Source organism: Benincasa hispida, chromosome 1 (assembly GCF_009727055.1).
Source record: "Benincasa hispida cultivar B227 chromosome 1, ASM972705v1, whole genome shotgun sequence".
NCBI classification, from domain to species: domain Eukaryota; kingdom Viridiplantae; phylum Streptophyta; class Magnoliopsida; order Cucurbitales; family Cucurbitaceae; genus Benincasa; species Benincasa hispida.
The window spans coordinates 45,193,708-45,213,532 of NC_052349.1; the positions used below are offsets into that span (position 1 = coordinate 45,193,708).

The window sequence follows — 19,825 nt, forward strand, 5'->3', positions numbered from 1 at the left end:
GTCAAATATCTGTTTTACCCCCGAGATTACGTCTTATTCCTCAAGTCACTACTGATCCTCTAATGAACAACTAGTTTGTGATCCAATCATTAAACCAAACTCTCTCAGCCCAGTGAGAGGGTGGGGCCCCTTGTTCAAGACCTGGATTCAGTACTTGAGAGAACAACCTTTCTCCTATCCTTAAATCGGGTAGGCGTGAACTCCGTCTTGCACCCTATGTCCCCAGCTATCTATTTGGTCTTACCCTTGAAATGGGAATCTTATTGAGCCAGCGCTGTTGAACTAACCCTCAACCATGCAAATCTAAGGGCAATCCCGAATAAACAAGAGTTTATAGTTAGCTCAAGATTAAGATCGAGTCACCTAGGTCATCTGGGTGAAAAATTCAGTCTTATATAGTAAACAACGTTATAAAGTAAGAGTGACTTATTTCTTGGTCCTGATCTTATGCAAACTCATTGCATAGGATGCCCTCACTCCTCATGTCATTACATGTACGAATTAGGATCACATCGTATGTAGTACTTTACAACTCTTTGTAATAACTATAGAGTAGGCCGCATCCAATGGTGTTATCAGAATAAGGTACCCAACTTTATTCATGTACTATAGATCATTTTGACTATTTACTCGAACCTGATCCACTCTTATGTCTCCACATAAAGTTCAAGTACTCATACAATAGTCATGGGTCTTAGTTTATTGGATTTAGACTTTCGTACAATTTATAAAATCAATAACAAGTATATTGATTATAGAAAATGTTTATCATTTTATAAACTGCGAGTTTTTAGGACATAAAACCCAACAAACAATTGTAACATCTGCAAAGTGGGTCATACTCGTAATGTTACAAGGATAAGGTATCCAACCTTATCCATCTACTACAGACTATTTAGGTTATCACTTAAAACATGTTCCACCTGTATGTCTCTACATACATGTTTAAGCTACAAGATAACTTTGGATATTAGTTTATTGTTCGTGGTTAATGCAACTCAAATTGAAATAAAACATCATATATTTTATTAAATAAATAAGATGTTTGGTTTGTACAATACAATTACAAACTATAGGACTCTACGAGATTTAAGGCATTAACCCCAACAGATTAATCTTCACTCCATTTATAATAGCTTATATGGTTGGAACACTAGATAGACAGAGATAGACATAGATAGTGTCTATCACTATGCATATCTATAGTGATAGACAGAGATAGAACTCTATACTGATAGAGTTTTATCTTTGTCTATCACTTATAGGCAAAGATATAATTCTCTTTTTATCTATCACTGTTAGATATTTTAATTATAAGTTTCTAACAAAATCTTAATGATAGAGTTTCATTATAAGTTTCTCATATAATCCCTTTTTTTTTTTTAATTTTGTAGAATACCATGACTATTCCTATAGTTGTTTTTTATGGAGGACAATAGAATCATTATCACTGCTATGAGAATTATGAGGTTGGTGGAATTTTGAAAGATGACTGTATAGATGTTAATGGTTTAGTTGGTTTAATATATGAAAAGATTCAATTAAATGGGTTGGTAGATTTGTTAGTTTTATTAGATTTTAGTAAAAATGGTATTTAAACTGTGTTTCCAATAAAAAAAGGACAAGGATGTTTTTTGGTATCTGACCTTGGCTAAAGATGCAATCAGTAGACATCCATTAGTTGTTCATGTAAGTGTTTGTTCTTTGGAAGGATCTTATACTGCTGTTAATAGTGTGAGTGCTACTAGTAATGTAGGTGACGATAGTGATGGAATGTTATATTTAGGTTCTTCTTCAAGTGATGAAGTTATAAGAGATATTTTTTTATGGTGATTTAAAGGTAAAAAGTGTATTTGAAAGTAAAAAAGTACTTTCAAAGTGTTTTACATTGTAGTGAAGAATATTTTTAATTTGAGATTACAAGATCAAATTCAAAGTTTGTTGAGTTTAAATATTCGTAAGAATGCTGCAATTGGTATGTTAGGGCATCTCTGTATAAGAATAGTGCATCGTGGATGCTTAGAAAGTACATTTATGAACATGATTGTCTATTGAACACAACTCAGAGTTGTCATAGGCAAGCTTCTTCATCAGTAATTGGTAATTGCTTGATTGATTATTTTAGGTTAATGTCTACTGATCAATCTATTCCTAGAGACATTATCCATAAGGGTCATACAAAACTTGGAGTTAATATAAGTTATCAAAAAGCTTGGAGGGTAAAAGAATACATAGTAAAGATGTTACAAGGTGATCCAATTGAAGCATACACCTTGATTCTAAAATTTTTTGAAAATTTGAATAAAATGAATCCATGTATGATCCATTTTGCTTAGCAAATTTCTATCACTATCTATCTCAGATCAGATAGAGAGTGATAGACATATATCCTTGTCTATTTGAGATAAACAGTGATAGACAACTATCCTATCTATCTAAACATCTATCACTGTCTATCTATACATTTTTTTTTTACTATTTACACTGATAGAAATGTTTTTATGTATTTTTACAGGTACCTATACTACTTTAAAAATGGATGATAGTGGTAATTTTGAGTTTTGCTTTATGGCTTTTGGTGCATCGATCGAGGAGTGGAAGTATTGTAGACCTATTATATCTATTGATGGTGCATTTTTGAAGTGTAAGTTTGGTGGCATGCTATTTAACAGCTTCATCGGTAGTGAAGGAACCATTAAAGGTTCTTGAGCGGAAAACGGGATCAGACCCAAAATCCGAATTTTACAAAACAATAATTTTACAGCAAACAAATCATATAGATTATGCATTTAAGAATAATTACAGCATGCCTTAAAGAAATTTACAGAAGAAAAAAATGGGTTTAAGAAACCAACTTAAAGACCAAACTTCAATTGAAAAATCCCTTGAACCAATGGAGCACCACTACGATGGAAACCTCTGATATTCTCTGGATGGGAATTTGGGAGGTGTGGGCTCTGACTATTTTGTATGAGGAAAAAGAAAGTTGAGAGGAGGAGAAGATTGAGAAAATCACATAATGTTTATGTGTAAAAAATGTGTTAGTTATTCTCTGTGAAAGACCGAGAGAAATGAGATTATCAATTTTGTTCAACCCCTGTTCCCACTAACGTGGTAGAGAGAAAAAGGGGAAGGAGTTATAACTCCCTCCCTAAAAATATTTTTCAAAAATTAAAATTAATAAAATAAATTAATTTTAATAAAAAATTTAATATAATATTATATGATAACCACTTTATCATATAATATATATTGAACTAAATGTTATATCAAATATAACATATAACCTATAGTTTAATATTGTATCTAATACAATATAACATATAATTGCCGCCAAAAGAAAGAACCCTTGCCGCCTTCTTCAAGCGGTTTGTCTCCCTTGTGCTACCCTTCTTCACCAAGCCCAATCGTCGCTTGAATCAGTCGATTGCGTTCGCTTGAAGCTGTTGTGCTGACGTCCCAAATTTGTCACGTCCCAAATCTCCCTTAAGAAACTTTCGTCCCCAAAAGTTTTAATCCTGAAAGAGCTCGGGATATTAAGATCTCATCTCGTCCTACCATTCCTATTCCTCGAATCGATGGTTCCTCCATAAGACCTTTACTAATGTTAACTCCTTGTTGCGCAATGCTTTCACTTCCCTGCCCAGGATTTGAATAGGCTTTTATAACTCAGGTTCTCATTAAGTTGCAAAGTCTCATATTCAACAATATGAGACGGGTTCACTATGTACTTCCTCAACATCGAAATAGGAAAAATATTTGGACAATAAAAAGAGATGGTGACAAAGCTAATCGATAAGCTACAGGGTTGACCTATTCCAAGATCTCAAATGGTCCAAAGAAATGAGGACTTAACTTTCCTTTTCTGTCAAACCTCAACACTTTCTTCAATTACATGGAAATTTAGCATGGAGTAGCTTGAAGATGGAAGAATAGGGAAGTGGTTTCCTTCTTTGTTTGAGATTTTGGTTGAAAGAGTCCACCGTAGAGTACTTGAAGATGGAAAAATGGGAATGTTTGTTTTGTGGTGAGATTTTCTTGGGTAGTGGGATAGATTTTGGCTATACATTTAATGATGGAATTGATTGACATGATAACAGAGCTAAGGTTTTGGGAAGATAAATTGATAGGTGTCTTCTCCAATTTCAAATTAGATTACACGTTTCCCACGACATTAAAAAGTATGTTGGTAAGTTGGAGGTTTTAATTAAAATGTATCTAAAATTTTTTCTTAATAAGATTTGTATCATCACATTTACATATTTATGTTGGACTTTTGTAATTTTGAATTTATTACTCTCTTATCCCATTTTACCATTTTTCTAAATGAAAAGTTAGAATATATTATTGGGCTAACGAGAATAACCGTGGATTTTAACTTTTCATTTGTAAAAATAGCAAATTATCATTTCATTCATAAAAATGACAAAACAAATAAAAAATAAAAACTAAATGAATTTATAAAAGTCTAAACTACCCCCAACCATACAAATGAGATTGTAGTTGACTTATTAAAAAATATTTGAAATTACATTGTAATTTAAACTACCATTTAGAGACTATAGGTTGGGTAGGCTCTAATCGCTACACCGACTTTTCTCCAACCAAGTTGCCGCCATTTTCCTCTTTGAAATCGGCTCCTCTGCCAACAATGGTGCTGTCGTGAATAGAATAACTATCCCTCAATCTATCATCGCAATCATAATTTTCTCCACTCTATTCAAAATTCTGAAAATCCAGATGGGGGCATTTTAGTGTTAAAGAAAAATTAATTACACCGTAATTCAAAGGAAGGTTTTGTAGTTATCAAAGATCTTTTGAAAGTTTTTGGATACTTCCAATGAGATATTTATGTGACCTACAAATACTGTGTAATTAGTTTTCAAACTACGCCCAACAAATATACAAAACTTAAAAACAAATACACTGCAATTCAAAATCACTCAACCAAACCATCTACATCGCCGTTGAACTTACCCAAAATTCTGTAATAATATTTTTTCTTGAATCTAGACCAAAATATTAGTTTAGAAGTGAGGGCTGGACAAAACTTTATCTAAATAATTGCAATCATGAAGAAAGAAACCAATTTAGATTAGAGTGTGAGAAAATCCCAATTAAAAATCGTCAATTGAAATTACTAACCAATTGTGATGTGGTGTTGATGTCAATTGTGGAGATCTGATGAATAGAAGAGAAACAAACAATATTCGAGGATGGTACATCATTCCTTGATCGAATGAGTCAAGGTGGATATAAGACCCCCAAGACAAACAGGCTAATACCAACACCATCTATATGCTTCGTTTATCTTTTCACAATGGCTCGATAGGAATCATTTTGGAAAGGACACTCTACGACTTGAACTATTGGTCGTGGCCGATAAGCCGAGTCTTTCATCCTGTAGACTTGTCGTCAATTGTCTTCCACGATTCTAATCACATTAGGATTTCACATATTTGTCTCCCACAATTCTAATCACATTAGGATTTCACATCTTTGTCTCCCACGATTCTAATCACATTAGGATTTCACATCTTTGTCTCCCACGATTCTAATCACATTAGAATTTCTACAACCATCTCGATACATTGTTAACCAAGAAATAATACATTTAGAAGTTGGAAAAGCCTTAAATTGGATTAGATGGACAAGATGTTTAAAAGATGTGTTTGAAGCAACATAAACTTCTATAAATCGAAAGTCATGATAGTAGTTATTTTCATCTTACTTACCATTGAACAAAACTCTTAATCGTTTAACAGCCATAAGAAGAAAACATCGAGAGGATGAATAAAGCTAGGACTACGTGTTGTATTCTAATATTTTATGTTTGAAATAAAAGGATAATAAATATAAAATTCAAAAGTATTTTAAAACTGTGAATCTGGATTAAGTTTAATAGAAGGTATAATAAAAACAATAAATCTTAGTTAGGATAATTAATATAATATGATAATTTAAATTTTAAATGAAGATTTTAAAATTAGTTGTTGTAGAAGATTTGAAAATTCAAAATAAGTATTAAATTTGGTACATAAATTCATAACAACTACTAAAATTGCGATATTTAAGGATGATTATCTGCTTGAAATAATCAAGTTAGTTGATGTTGAAAGTCTGTTGAAATATATAGTTGAATTAATTACCGTTCATTAATATATATGTCAAATTAATTACACTGTAATTAAAAGAGACGATAAAGATATTTTAGGATTTCTAAAAGTTTGACGTACGTGATCCATGCATTTTGTTATAATTCAAAACTACTCCTCCATTTGTAATTTTTTCAAATAATAATGTAATTATTGATTATTCCTCATCTTTCTGGTTAACCCATCAGAAATGTGGGAATTTAGGGCTCAAATGACATGGAAAGGAAATAATGAAGAGAAGGTTGGGTGAGGGTGGAAAAGGAAAGGCGGTTGAAATAATAAAAAGGGGGAATAGAATTAAAATTGGAGAATGGTGACCCGTAGCTGAACGCTAACGACGAACTCCCCTCTTGTTCCTTCCGAGATTTTCATGTCCATCCTGCCTTCCCAAATCCAGGGTTCCAATTCAACGTCTTCTTCCTCTGCTTCCTCTCTAAACCCTAATTCCCACCATGGACCCGACCCTCTTTTCTCCTTCTCCCCTCCCACGCATTCTTTTCCATCCCTACGGATCTCCGATCCCGATTCTCCTCTCCCCGATTCCACCAACGTTTCAGGTTCGTTTTTGTATCCCACAACTCCCTGCCACTCCATTTATGCACTTTTTGATTTTTTTTATACCTGTCTAGAATGCTACTATATTCCTCTGTTCTGTAATCCACCGGATTCTCTATTTGTTCTCCCTTGATCCTGGATAGTGAATTTATCACCGTAAAAGTGCAATTCCCAGTCAGATTGTGTTTCGATAAGAGTTTAATGGACGAGCACGTGCGTAGAATTTAGTTTACTCAAAGCTAAGATGTTAGAAGGACTATTCAATTTGGTTGTTGATGACGCTTTAATCACTATACCTTGTCTCCGTGGTCACAGTGCTCTAGGGTGTTGTGTTGTTCGTTCTACATTTCACTGTGCTGAAGTTTGGGCACTTGGATCACGTTTAGTTGGATTACACAATTTGAGTTTTCTGTATTAACTAGGCAATAAAGAAGTAGAATGGATTCGAGATATTATCTTTTTAGTCGTGTATTCTGATTCTAGCTTTTAAGCGACTTATAATGGAAATGGTGGCCTTTTTATACCACCGTTGATCATGAAATCAGATCATTTCTCATGTGATATTACTTTTAAGACTGGTGTGTATTTATATTTTTCTAATATGATTTACAAAAAATAGTTATCTTTGCTTCATTATTTATTTATTTTTATTTTTTATGCAGGCCCATCATCCCAACCTGCAAATGCCGCTGAATCTTCCAAGAAGGTATATTAAAAATATTAGTTACTCATTAGTAATTTAGCGTGTTAAGTGGATTGGTTTAATGATCAACTATGTAATTAAATTATAAGTTATGTGGTGCACATATTAACAAATTGTGTTAGGTGTTTTTTTCCCTTATATCACAAGAAATGATAAATCATTTTGATTGTTCAAATCTAAATAGAACCGATTGGTTTTTGTAGTACATAAATAATAACTGGACCTAAAGCTGAGCTATTGGTTTGGCCTTGTATCTGCTTCAACATGTCTATTTGGGTGTCTATTACTAAGTCTTTCCGTAATTATTCTTTTGATCTTATTTTGTTAGATTGGAGGCCATTTTTATAGGTTTCCTCCCGTTTGTGGGTTCTCCCTTTTTTATATGTCCCTAATTCTTTCATTTTTTGTGAATGAAAATTTTGTTATTCACTAAAAAAAGTTTCGATTAAAAAAGTTACCAATGAATTAGTTTTTTTTTACATGTGTTATGTCTGTTTTCTTAGACTTAATGGAACAGACTAATCTTTTGGCATTAAAAATATTAATATAAAGAATACAAAAAATTCTATTTCCTTTAAATAAATATTACAATTGGTGGTTAAATTAGGAAAGAATATTATATAGGATATATTAAGTTGTAAGGGGTCTGGAGGGATATCAAAAGTTTGTCCTTCACGCTCCTTTTAAATTTTGTATTAAAACAGATATTCATAATGGATTTTTTTCCTCATAAAATAATTCTTCTTTTTACCTTGTTCTTTGAGAGAATATCACATCTACATGATTTTAGTTATCTAACACTTCCATCGAATAACGTATATATGACAATAATTGGTGAGTTTTTTCGTTCATTAGATTAGACAGTCGGTTAATTGAAAGAACATGCCGATTTCTGAATGCTGTTAACTTAAATCATTGTTTCTTGTGGACTAATAAATGAAAATGAAGCATACAATCTTGATTCATGTCTACTTTGATATATAGGTAAGTGAATCAGAGACTCTAAATGATTTGAAGATGCCAGCTCGGCAAAACACTGGTACCCATTTGCAGTGTCAACCCGGTGGACAAGAGGGTGGATCAGTCCTGCCGGGGAGTAGAATGTCATCTACTGTAATTTCTTCTCATGATCAGCAGAGTGCTACGTCTGCAAACTCTTATGGCAATAATAAACGCTCAGCTGGAAGAAAAGCCCAAATTGCAAATGGCAACCATTTGCTTAATTTTCAATATGATCCCATTTCTCGTCCTCGTGCTCGAGCTAGAGCTCCTCCTCCAAGAAGGCCACAGAGGATAAAGCCCTATAACAAGGATCTCTTTCTCCAGGCTAATTACAAATTTGTGGTATTAGATTCAGGTTATCATACAGATGAATATATGGATCCTGATAAAATGCTGCATTGGGAGGATATCGTATGTGTAAGGTATTCTACACCATCACTGGTCCAATGTCCTATTTGTCTGGAGCATCCACTCTGTCCTCAAATTACTTCATGTGGACATATTTATTGTTTCCCGTGCATTTTGAGGTACCTATTAATGGGCAAGGAGGATCATAAAGGTGACTGCTGGAAGAAATGCCCTTTATGTTTTGTGATGTTGTCTCCCAAGGATTTATACACCGTCCATATTGAGCTTTTGAAGCAATATTCTGTTGGTGATACTATAGATTTTATGCTTTTAACTCGCCAAAAAAAATCATTTGCCATATCATGCAAGGATAAACAAGAGGATGATATAAGGTCAAGTGACAATGATCAAGTCTGTGATTCTTTTTCAAAATTTATATTTACATCTGATGTGGACCTCTCAGTGCGGAAAGCAATATCTGATCTCGATGCCTGGTTAGCAAAAGCAGAAGCAGGGAAAGTAGATGACCTCGAAAAGCTTCCATATGTTTGCGCTGCATTGGAACAACTGGAGCAGAGGAAGAAGTATTGGAATGAACATCAGACTTGTTTTAAGCATAATGACTGTCAGATGGGATCCCATGTGCCCCTGCCAACTGATAGTATTAGCAAGGCTGGTTCTGGAGCATGCACTTCCAGACACGATGCTTCTTCCGTTGATATTTATGAAGGTTGCAAGTTTTTGGGGAATATAGTTCAAGATAAGTTGGATTATTCTACTCCTGTGGGTCAGACTGGGACTATGGATGAATCTTTAGAACTCCAACAAAACTCGAATGAAATTGGAGATGCAAAGGACAAGGACTCGTACAATTTTTACCAGGTGAGAATTGTTATCATCTTGCATCTGAACATCAGTTAGCATTTTGTACTTTACTTGATATGTTATAACTTATTAGCTATGGCAAAGAAATGCGGGCACATCTGTTTTACTTTTTAATTTATTTTTATTTAATTATTTTCCTTGGATTGAGATTCCCTATTTGTATAGTAGGGTCGACAAAATTCTCCGCCGGGGACCGTCCCCAATGGGGGCGGGGAATCCCCGGTTTGACCGGGGATGGGTTCAAACTGGGGAAAATTTTCGGGGGGGACGGGGACAGTATCCCCGTCCCGACCCCGATTTGATATATTTATATTTTTATAAATATATTTTATAATATATAAAATAATTTATTTATATATATGTTTTAATATATAGTGTTGGATTGGAGCTCAATATTAAATATTCCAATTCTAACTTTAAGCCCAAGAAGCCAAGCCCAAACTTAAAAAATTTAAATAAAATCAAAATTTAATTTTAAAAAATGGGGAATCCCCACGGGGAACTAGTAGGGGATTCCCCGCGGGAAAACAGGGAATGGGGCCCCACGGGGACCCTGTTTCCCCGATGGGGAATCCCCGCCCCCGTCCCCGCCTTCAAATGGCGGGGGCGGGGATGGGGGAGAATTTCCCCCACGGGGCCGGGGATGGGGGACACCCCCCCACCCTGCCCCGGCCCCATTGCCAACACTTGTATCGATGCTTTCTGACTTTTGATTAATAAATTAACTGAAGCAAGTTTTCCTTTAAACTGGTTGTTTCTTATGGACCATTTATTAATCTTTACATGCATTTTTCCTTATCTGCATCTGTTTATTTTAGGCTATCGATGGCCAGCATATCATTCTCCATCCATTAAACATGAAGTGTCTTTTACAACATTATGGGAGTTACAATAGGCTGCCACTCAGGTTTGTATATACTAGGACAAATTATATGTTTCTTGCATTTTGGAAGCAAGGGATTGGAACCCTTAGGTTTCATTAGTTTATTTATATTATCTCATAATTGTTCCCCTATGTGTAGAATAAGTGGAAAGATTTTAGAATTCGAAACGGTGACACAAACGGAGGCCACAAGGAGGCGTTATCGTTATTTAAGTCATTTTTCCTTAACAACTTCATTTCAGGTTTGCTCATTCTTCATTTTTCTTGAACAATTTTTATGGACTAAAAACTTATTGTTTCTGATATTTTCCCCCTAAAACTTTTCAGCTCTGCGAAATTGATTTGACCAACCTATTGCCTTCGGTCTCGATGATTCCCTTCATGGATGAGATAAAGAAGCGTGAGAAGCAGAGGAAACAACTTGCAAAAAAGGTATTTTGTGAACTTAGCCCAAGGGCTATTTCTCTCCCACAATCAACTCTTGGCTGATTTTGCAAGACTATGCCTACCCTCTCAACTTCCTAATCCCGTGTTTATAACCACCCCATCTTAAAAACTACTAAGGAATTACAATTAGGTCATTATAATATTCCTAATATAATCTTATCGATTCTCTAACATATATTCCTAATTCCCATGTACGTAAGTGCTTGTTTCCTTTTCAAGTCACTGTTGCTGGACTGTGTGAAGTTGTGGTTATTAAGTCATAATAATATAGCTCTGTTAGTACTTGTGATCTAAAGGAGAGAGAAGTATATTCCGTACCCCATTCTAGATTAATGGCACTAATGAAATCTCAAGCTAACATTTTATTACTTCAGTATTGTGTTATGAAGTTGGTTTTATATATATCGTTCTTCGGTAATCATGAATTTTTCTTATTATAAGATACAAAGGGAGAAGATCAAAGAAGAAGCTTCTTCAATGTGTTCTTTGTCAATGATGGCCAGTTCAGGAAGTTCATATTATCACAATACTCCAAACCTTTCTTTGGATGACTTTGAAGGTAATATTTACCCTGCTGTCACATTGCCTTTATTTGTCTGCTTGAATGTTAGTGTTAAAAAATAAAGAATAGAGAAGAGAAGAACAACAAGGTTACGTGGAAACCCTAGTATAGGGAGAAAAATCACGATATAAAGACTTTTCTTATTCTGTTTTAAATCTGATACACTGAATACATAGGGACACTGTATAAATAGACAGTAGGAAACTCTAGGAATTCATTAGTCAAAACCAAATTGTCTTGCAGGCAAAGAGGACGATTACGGTACATATGGACAAAAACCTCCCTAGCTAGCTGCAATCCAAACCTCACCTCTCCCATGTTGGGAATTCTCTTCGTGCTCCCAGTCGTCATGGAGAGCACGCTTGGGGAGGTTTTTGTCTAGAGAATCTTTCTTTTTCTTGAGTTATAGAAAGCTTAGGCTCCGTGGCTAGTCTGCGCTCTTTGGACTTTTCAAACTTNTTCTTTTTCTTGAGTTATAGAAAGCTTAGGCTCCGTGGCTAGTCTGCGCTCTTTGGACTTTTCAAACTTAGCGAACTCACGGTGTTCAGCTGACTTGCACTGATAGACCCCTATTGTATTGGAGCAAGAACAAGTCTCTCTTTTTTTTGGGGGGGAGCAGTCAAAGAATAAACGAACATGCTCGAGACTCAACCTCCATCCGTCATTAGTAATCTCAATCCGCTGTCTTACACAATTACATAAATGCCCCTAGGTTAATAACCCTATTTTCAACATTCCCCTCAAGTTGGAGCATAGATATCGACAAGGCCCAACTTGCTTACACAATAATTAAAATTTTGTCTCAGTAACCCTTTTGTAAGAAATCAGCAACTTGTTGGTTTGAAGGATATTAAAGGATGCATATGTTTCCACTGTCCAACCTCTCCTTAATGTAGTGTCTGTCTATCTCTACGTGTTTAGTTCTGTTATGTTGAACTGGATTGTTTGCAATATTGATGGCAGCTTTATTATCACAAAACAATTTCATTGGAAGTTCATTATCTTGTTGGAGATCTGATAATACTTTCTTCAACCAGATTTCTTCACAAATTCCTAGACTCATGGCCCGATACTCAGCCTCAGCACTAATTCTAGCAACAACTCCTTGTTTTTTACTTCTCCAGGTGACTAGATTTCCCCAGACAAACGTACAATACCCAAACATAGATTTTCTATCAACAACAGACCCTGCTCAATCAGAATCAGTGTAAGCTTCAACAGATTGTTTATCGGTTTTCCTGAACATTAGGCCTTTACCAGGAGTTCTTTTCAGATACCGAAGAATACGTTCAACTGCTATCATATGATCTTCACAAGGAGCTTGCATAAACTGACTCACAGCACTTACTGCATAAGAAATATTTGGTCTTGTGTGAGACAAGTATATCAACTTCCCAACTAACCGCTGATAACTTTCTTTATTAACAGGAATTCTATCATTCTTATCACCGAGTTTCGCATTGTATTCTACTGGTGTGTCAACAGGTTTATACCCAGTCATACCTGTTTCTTTCAGCAAGTCCAAAATATATTTTCATTGAGAAACTGATATATCCTCTTTTGAGCGAGCCACTTCCATTCCCAGAAAGTATCTTAGCTTCCCAAAGTCTTTAATTTCAAACTCTCTAGCCATCTCTGTTTTTAGTCTCGTGACCTCTACATTATCATCCCCATATAAAACAATGTCATCAACGTAGACAATAAGAACAACCATCTTCCCTAATGTTGATCTTTTTATAAAAAGAGTGTGATTGGAATGCCCTTGAACATACCCCTATGCTTTCACAAACGTTGTGAACCTGTCAAACCAGGCCCTTGGAGACTGTTTCAATCCGCACCTTATTTTTTAATTGACTCTCGTTCGAGAGGGACTCATATAGACTTCCTCCTCAAGTTCCCCATTCAAAAACGCATTTTTAACATCAAGTTGGTGTAGAGGCCAATCTTTATTCACAACAACTGACAAAAGTACTCGGATCGTGTTAAGCTTAGCCATAGGTGAAAAAGTCTCAGAATAATCTACTCCATATGTTTGACTAAAGCCTCTTGCAATGAGTCTAGTCTTGTACCGGTCAATCGTCCCATCTGACTTGTACTTTATAGTAAACACCCATTTACATCCAACTGTCTTGTGCTCTTCAGGCAAAGTCACCGGTTCCCAGGTTCTATTCTTTTTTAGAGCTCTTATTTCTTCCATAATAGCAGATCGCCATTCTGGTTTTTTCATTGCAACACTTATGTTATCTGGAACCACCTCAGTGTCCAAGCTAGTAGTAAATGCCTTGAACTCGGATGCTAGATTACTATACGTCATGTAACTACGCATAGGGTATTTAGTACATGAATGAGTACCTTTCCTCAGGGCTATAGGAAGATCAAGTGATGCATCACGTTCTTTCACCTTTCCAGGCTCCTCACCACGATTGACTATCTGTGTATCAGAAACTTCAGTAGTATCTTCCACATCATCACTAGCAAGGATCATTTCATCCTCTGCAGCTTCCCCTTCTATTAGTATTACTACTTCCTTTCCCCTTGTCTTGCCTGCCTTCATCAGTCTCCATACATATATCATCATTAGGAATATACGTACCTAGACCTGATGGCGAGTCCGACTCCTGCACTGGAACCGGCAGTTCTGGTTTAACAGGCGACACTGCTTCCTTCCTGAGATTCTTCCTGTAGTAAGTTTTCCAAGGAACTTGATTGGTAGGAAGGACCAGATTATCATGCTCAGGACTAGGGTTAGACAAGGTTTGAATGGATGCTGACTCTAAAGGAATAGCATAAGGTGACCAGTTAGTCTCTTCATTTATGTTCTCCTCCTGAAGATGACTAATAAGGAAAAACGACTGATCCTGAAGAAAGGTGACATCCATGGAGACATAATATTTTCGAGATGACGGGTGATAGCATTTATATCCACGTTGATGGAGTGGATATCCAACAAAGACACACTTCTGAGCACGAGGAGTAAATTTCGTGCGGTTTGGACTATGGGAGTGAACAAAAGCAACACAACCAAAAATCCGAAGAGAAACATCAGAAATCAATCGAGTAGTAGGAAAATACTCTTTAAACAATTCTAAAGGGGTATGAAGATTAAGAATACGAGATGACATCCGATTAATGAGGTGAGCAGCAGTGAGAACTGCATCTCCCCAGAGGTATGACGGAAGAGTGGCGGATAACATAAGAGACCGGGCTACTTCAACCAGATGCCGATTTTTACGCTCAGCTACTCCATTTTGTTGTGGAGTGTAAGCACACGAGCTCTGGTGAACAATACCTTTAGAAACAAGAAACTCTCCGAAGGAGGCATTAAAAAATTCTCGCCCGTTATCACTTCTTAAAATCCCAATCTTTGTTTGAAATTGAGTTTCGACAGTTGTGTAAAACTGTTGGAAAACAGAGGACACTTCAGATTTATCAGTAAGAAGGAAAATCCAGATGAGACGGGTGTGATCATCTATAAATGTGACAAACCACCGTTTACCAGTGGAAGTAGTAATCGGTGAGGGACCCCATACATCACTATGAACAAGAGAAAACGGACTCGAGGGTTTGTAAGGCTGAGAAGGAAAAGAAACCCGATGTTGCTTGGCACGAATACACACATCACAATTAAAAGAATAAGTACGAGCATTACGAAATAAATGAGGAAATAAATACTTCATATATTGAAAATTCGGATGTCCTAAGCGAAAATGCCATAACATAACATCATGTTCAAAAACAGAGAAATTTAAAGACATAAACCCAGATTGGTGATCATTCCTAGAGGAAGCTTCGTCAGAAAGGAAGTATAGTCCCCTATTGTGTCAGGTAGTGCCAATCGTCATCCCCGATTTTAGATCCTGAAACAAAACGGAATCTGGTGAGAAAATCGCCTTACACTTCTAATCTCTTGTTATTTTACTGACAGATAACAAATTATACGATATTTTAAGCACATGTTAGGTATTATGTAGGATTAAACCATTAAACGGAGAGATATTGTCTTTTCCTGCAACAAGGGCAAAAGACCCGTCTGCAATTCGAATACGCTCATTACCAGCACTTGGATTATATGACATAAATAACTCTGAAGAACTTGTAAGGTGATCAGTAGCCCCTGAATCCACAATCCATGGTTTTTTACCATTTATACTAATCAAGTCAAAAGAAGGGAAATTACCTGACTGTGCAATTGCACTCACCCCAACCGTACTCGAGCTATGTTTACTGTTACCAGAAGATTGCTTCTGAGTTGGTTCATCTACTGAGTCACTTACCAGGGCATGACTAGTATTAGATATGTCATGAGACTGTCGTCGCCTGCTATTGTGGGGCTTCCTGTGTAATTTCCAACATTGGTCCTTTGTATACCACAACTTCTTACAATGTTCACAAACAGGTGGAGGTTTTTTATCACCATCAGTACCGGACGGCTTGGCGACGAAGGCGGCTGCATCAGTAGTAGGAATGGTATTATTCATAGCACACGACCGATCCTCTTCCAGCCGTATTTCAGAACAGACTTCTCTAAGTGAAGGAGTCGGGCGCTGGCCCAATATTTGATCACGGACACCATTAAACTTTGGGTTTAATTCAGCCAAAAACACATAAACACGATCTGCTTCCTCAATCTTCAAATATTGGGCCCCATCCTGGGGACAATTCCAGACAATCTCTCTGCCACAGCATTAGTAGTTTGTTAAAATAAGAAGTAACATCCATGGACCCTTGTTTGCATTCATGGACCTGTTTGTTGAGTGTATATAACCGAGAGGCATTCTGTCTTTTAGAGTATAGATCTTGCGCTGTCTCCCAGATATCCTTGGCTGTTGCAGCATATAGTAGTGGTCTTCCTATCTGGGGTTCCATACTATTCACCAAAACAGACCGTAACAACGAATCTTCCCCTTACCAAATTCGTTCTTGTGGATCACCTGGGGTCGGCTTTGGAATTTCCCCTGTCAAATATCCAAACTTGTGACGCCCTTCCAAGGCCATCCGGATTGATTGGGACCAGGAAAAATAGTTCTGGCCATTTAATTTTTCCCCTACGATAAATCCTGCAGAATTACCCATCGAACCAGATAAGTAGGAAACATTAGGCACAATAGGTAATGAGTTTACTGGATTTTCTGAATAAACTGGTTGAGGATTTGGACCGAACATTGTATCCAAATCAGAAATCTGTTGTTGTAGGTAAGCCAACCGTTGCCTCACATCGTCTGGGTAACGAGTTGAACTACAAGTGGTTGGAACAGGTGCTGGTCGCTCGGGCTGGTCAAGACCTCGGCTGTTGAACATGGAAGGACCATCGGGTCGGGCTGTGAAGGAAGAACTCGGGTCGGGCTGTGAAGGAAGTAGGATTGTGAGACAATGGTGCAAAAACTCGGGCTGCGGAAGAACCATCGGGTTGAGCAAAAGACCCTCGGTTTGGAGCGGAAATAAAAAAATGCGGGTCTGGGTCTGCCCATCTCCGATCTGCCCTGGTTCAACCCGGTTTGCTCTAGACCGGTACCAACCCTGTTCAGATCGAACCGATAAACCTGCTTCTTGCGTCCGATGCTCCCGATTGATTCTGCCCTGATCGTGATGGCTTCGATCGAAGGTCATCTGTTCTTCGCGGTCAGCCTGCTCTTCGCGTCCGAGGCTGTCGAATCTGCCCTGATCGTGATGGCTCCGATCGTAGGTCGGCTGTTCTTCACGGCCTCGGCTCGTTTCTGCGTGGAGAGACCCGATCGGCGAAATCTGATGTGATGGTTCCCACTGATGGCGACTTTTCCGATGATTGCAACTGGACAGTAGAAATTAACTCCGGTAGGGCATCCTAAAAACATTCTTTTACAGCTGCTTGTATCACCGTTTTCATGTCAAAACTCGAAGATCCATCAGCAGAAGAAGATTAGGGTTGGTTCTCTTCCATAATGGTTAGGGTTTTGTCATTGTGCTCTGATACCATGTTAAAAAATAAAGAATAGAGAAGAGAAGAACAATAAGGTTACGTGGAAATCCTAGTACGGGGAGAAAAACCACGATATAAAGACTTTTCTTATTTTGTTTTAAATCTGATACACTGAATACTTAGGGACACACTGTATAAATAGACAGTAGGAAACCCTAGGGGTCTTACACAATTACATAAATGCCCCTAGGTTAATAACCCTATTTTCAACCGTTAGCAATGGGGAAAGGTGAATTTTGTTGTAAATATAGACTTAGTAAAAATACTTGGTTCTTTATATAGACACGAGAGACTAAAATTGAGCAGTTTTAACTAACGAATTTTAATCATTATTTTGCTTGCGTTTCCTCAAAAAAGTATATGCTTTTTAGGGTTAATGGAATTTTAGCCATATTCAAACAATAGTAATATGCTTTTTAGGGTTATCGAAATTTTAGCCATATTCAAACAATAGCAATAACATAAACTACATTTCATAGTTTGTGAATTTTGTTTAGGATTTGAAAAATGTTGTGAATGAAGAAAGGTATAAGGAATATACCTGGAATAGGTTCCAAATAAGCTCACTGTCTTGCTCGGGCTGCACCTGGATTGGGAGATCTTTTTGTTCAGAAGAATCCTTTCTCTTGGAAGATTATGGGTTTTTTTTTTTTTTTTCTTTGGTTCTCTGAATTTCCTGGGTGGCTTGTCTCTGCTTTAAATGAGGACTGCTATGCTGTTGTGGTTTCTGGTGGTTGTTTTTAATGCAATCTCTCTTCCAAATATGTATGCGTGTGTGTATGTAATTCTGCGTTCTACCTCTATAGCTACTTTATCCCGTTGAGGTTAAATTTTGATATCCGTGGAGTACGACCACAGTATCAAAACCCATTGTACTATACTGATGTTTAATTTTGGGTATTTTGATAATTGGATTTAGTTCAAATAATTTTGCATCAGTATTTATTTGCCAAAAAAAATTTAGCTCGACATATACTCCTGTGGTCGGAGGTTCAAATTCCATGCCTACGTTGGTTGTAGTAGAAAGAAAGTTTACTTTTCTCGCTGGTCCTGAAGAGCTTGGTTTGAGATGATAGGTTATTCAGTCCATGGATATTTTAGTAATAGTATGTATTTGGTTACACAGTTTATTGGTATTAATTTCTGTGAATAATTTTATCTCTAGCTTTAGGAAATTCTCCCGTGACATCATCCAGCCCTCCTGTCGGAGGGAGGCAACTGTTCTCAAGCGTTACGAGACTTGGTTTCGCTGCCGCACATGACTCTCCATCCTTGAGAATTGAGGAAACTGATTCTGTGCACATTAATGAAGTGAAAAGTAATTTATCTGGTGCCAGCACTGGTACTTTATCTAAATGCCTTTTTGTTCTTGTTCATTATTGATTATAGTATCTGTTTCTGTTTGGAATGATTTTTGAAAGTGCTTAAAAAATATTTTGAAGCTTAAGAAATTGTTTTTAATCACTTAGAAAGTCATTTTAATTTCTTTGCACCAAGGCTGATAATTGTGAATGTGGGAATTTTCATCCTTGGGCTCTTTCTAAACCATGCTTGTGTGTTCATTACAGACGTACAGAATGCAACTCCATCGTTTGCGAATGTAATAACGAGGGCGAAGTCTGGAGGAAGTATGGAATCTCCAAAGGCAAATGAAGCGGGAAAGAAGGGGAAGAAACCAAGTCGAGTTCTGTTATCCACGGCAGGTGGTCGGCGCTATTGAATATGATAGTGAATCTGTCGATTGTAATAATAATAGAATTTCCAATTTCAGATGTACAAAGCACTATGTCCATTTGCATTATCAGGACTTCTGACTAAAATCATAGGATTTGCTTGTGGTAGTTTGTGATTAGAAGATAGATTAATAGCTGTGTACATCAGAAGGCTAAATAAAATGGTTTGTTATCGTTAAATCTATCCTTTCTTTTCCACTAGCAAATAGGGATGTGCATAGAGCGCATCGAAAATTGATCCAATCAATCAAAATGGATCGAATCAAGGTTGATCGGTTGGTTTTCTTACAAAAAAATTTGGAAAACTGACCAAATGATATATTATTAATTTTTAATTTTTTAGTAAGTATAAAAGTAAACTCACTACTACTGATCTAAGTTCAAGCCTATTACTTTAATATTGATTTATTATATTTTTTTTATGTTGCCTAATTTTCAAATCCACTAAATAACTTATTTAATTTTTTCATACAAAAATGATTAATCTATATCTCGTAACTATTTGGTTTTGGGTTTTTTGAAAATTAAGTCTATTTCATCTCTATTTCTTACAATAATTTGTATTATTGTTAAATATAATGGTTGAATTCTTAGCT

General features: G+C 36.5%; 1 protein-coding gene across 4 annotated transcripts; it reads left to right on the plus strand.

Moving 5' to 3' along the window:
- The first annotated feature begins 6,392 nt into the window (after positions 1–6,392).
- On the plus strand, positions 6,393–19,411 carry LOC120088437 (RING finger protein 10). 4 transcript variants are annotated; one of them, XM_039045742.1, is made up of 9 exons: positions 6,394–6,712; positions 7,373–7,416; positions 8,398–9,645; positions 10,467–10,555; positions 10,671–10,773; positions 10,859–10,963; positions 11,420–11,537; positions 18,662–18,814; positions 19,065–19,411. In XM_039045742.1, the coding sequence occupies exons 1-9, from the start codon at positions 6,526–6,528 to the stop codon at positions 19,214–19,216; spliced, it is 2,199 nt and encodes a 732-aa protein (XP_038901670.1). In that variant the 5' UTR covers positions 6,394–6,525; the 3' UTR covers positions 19,217–19,411. The 4 variants fall into 4 exon arrangements, with proteins under 4 accessions (XP_038901678.1, XP_038901687.1, XP_038901670.1 ...); XM_039045732.1 differs by having other exon boundaries at positions 6,397–6,712; positions 18,662–18,838; XM_039045750.1 differs by lacking the exon at positions 18,662–18,814 and having other exon boundaries at positions 6,393–6,712.
- Positions 19,412–19,825: the final 414 nt, after the last annotated feature.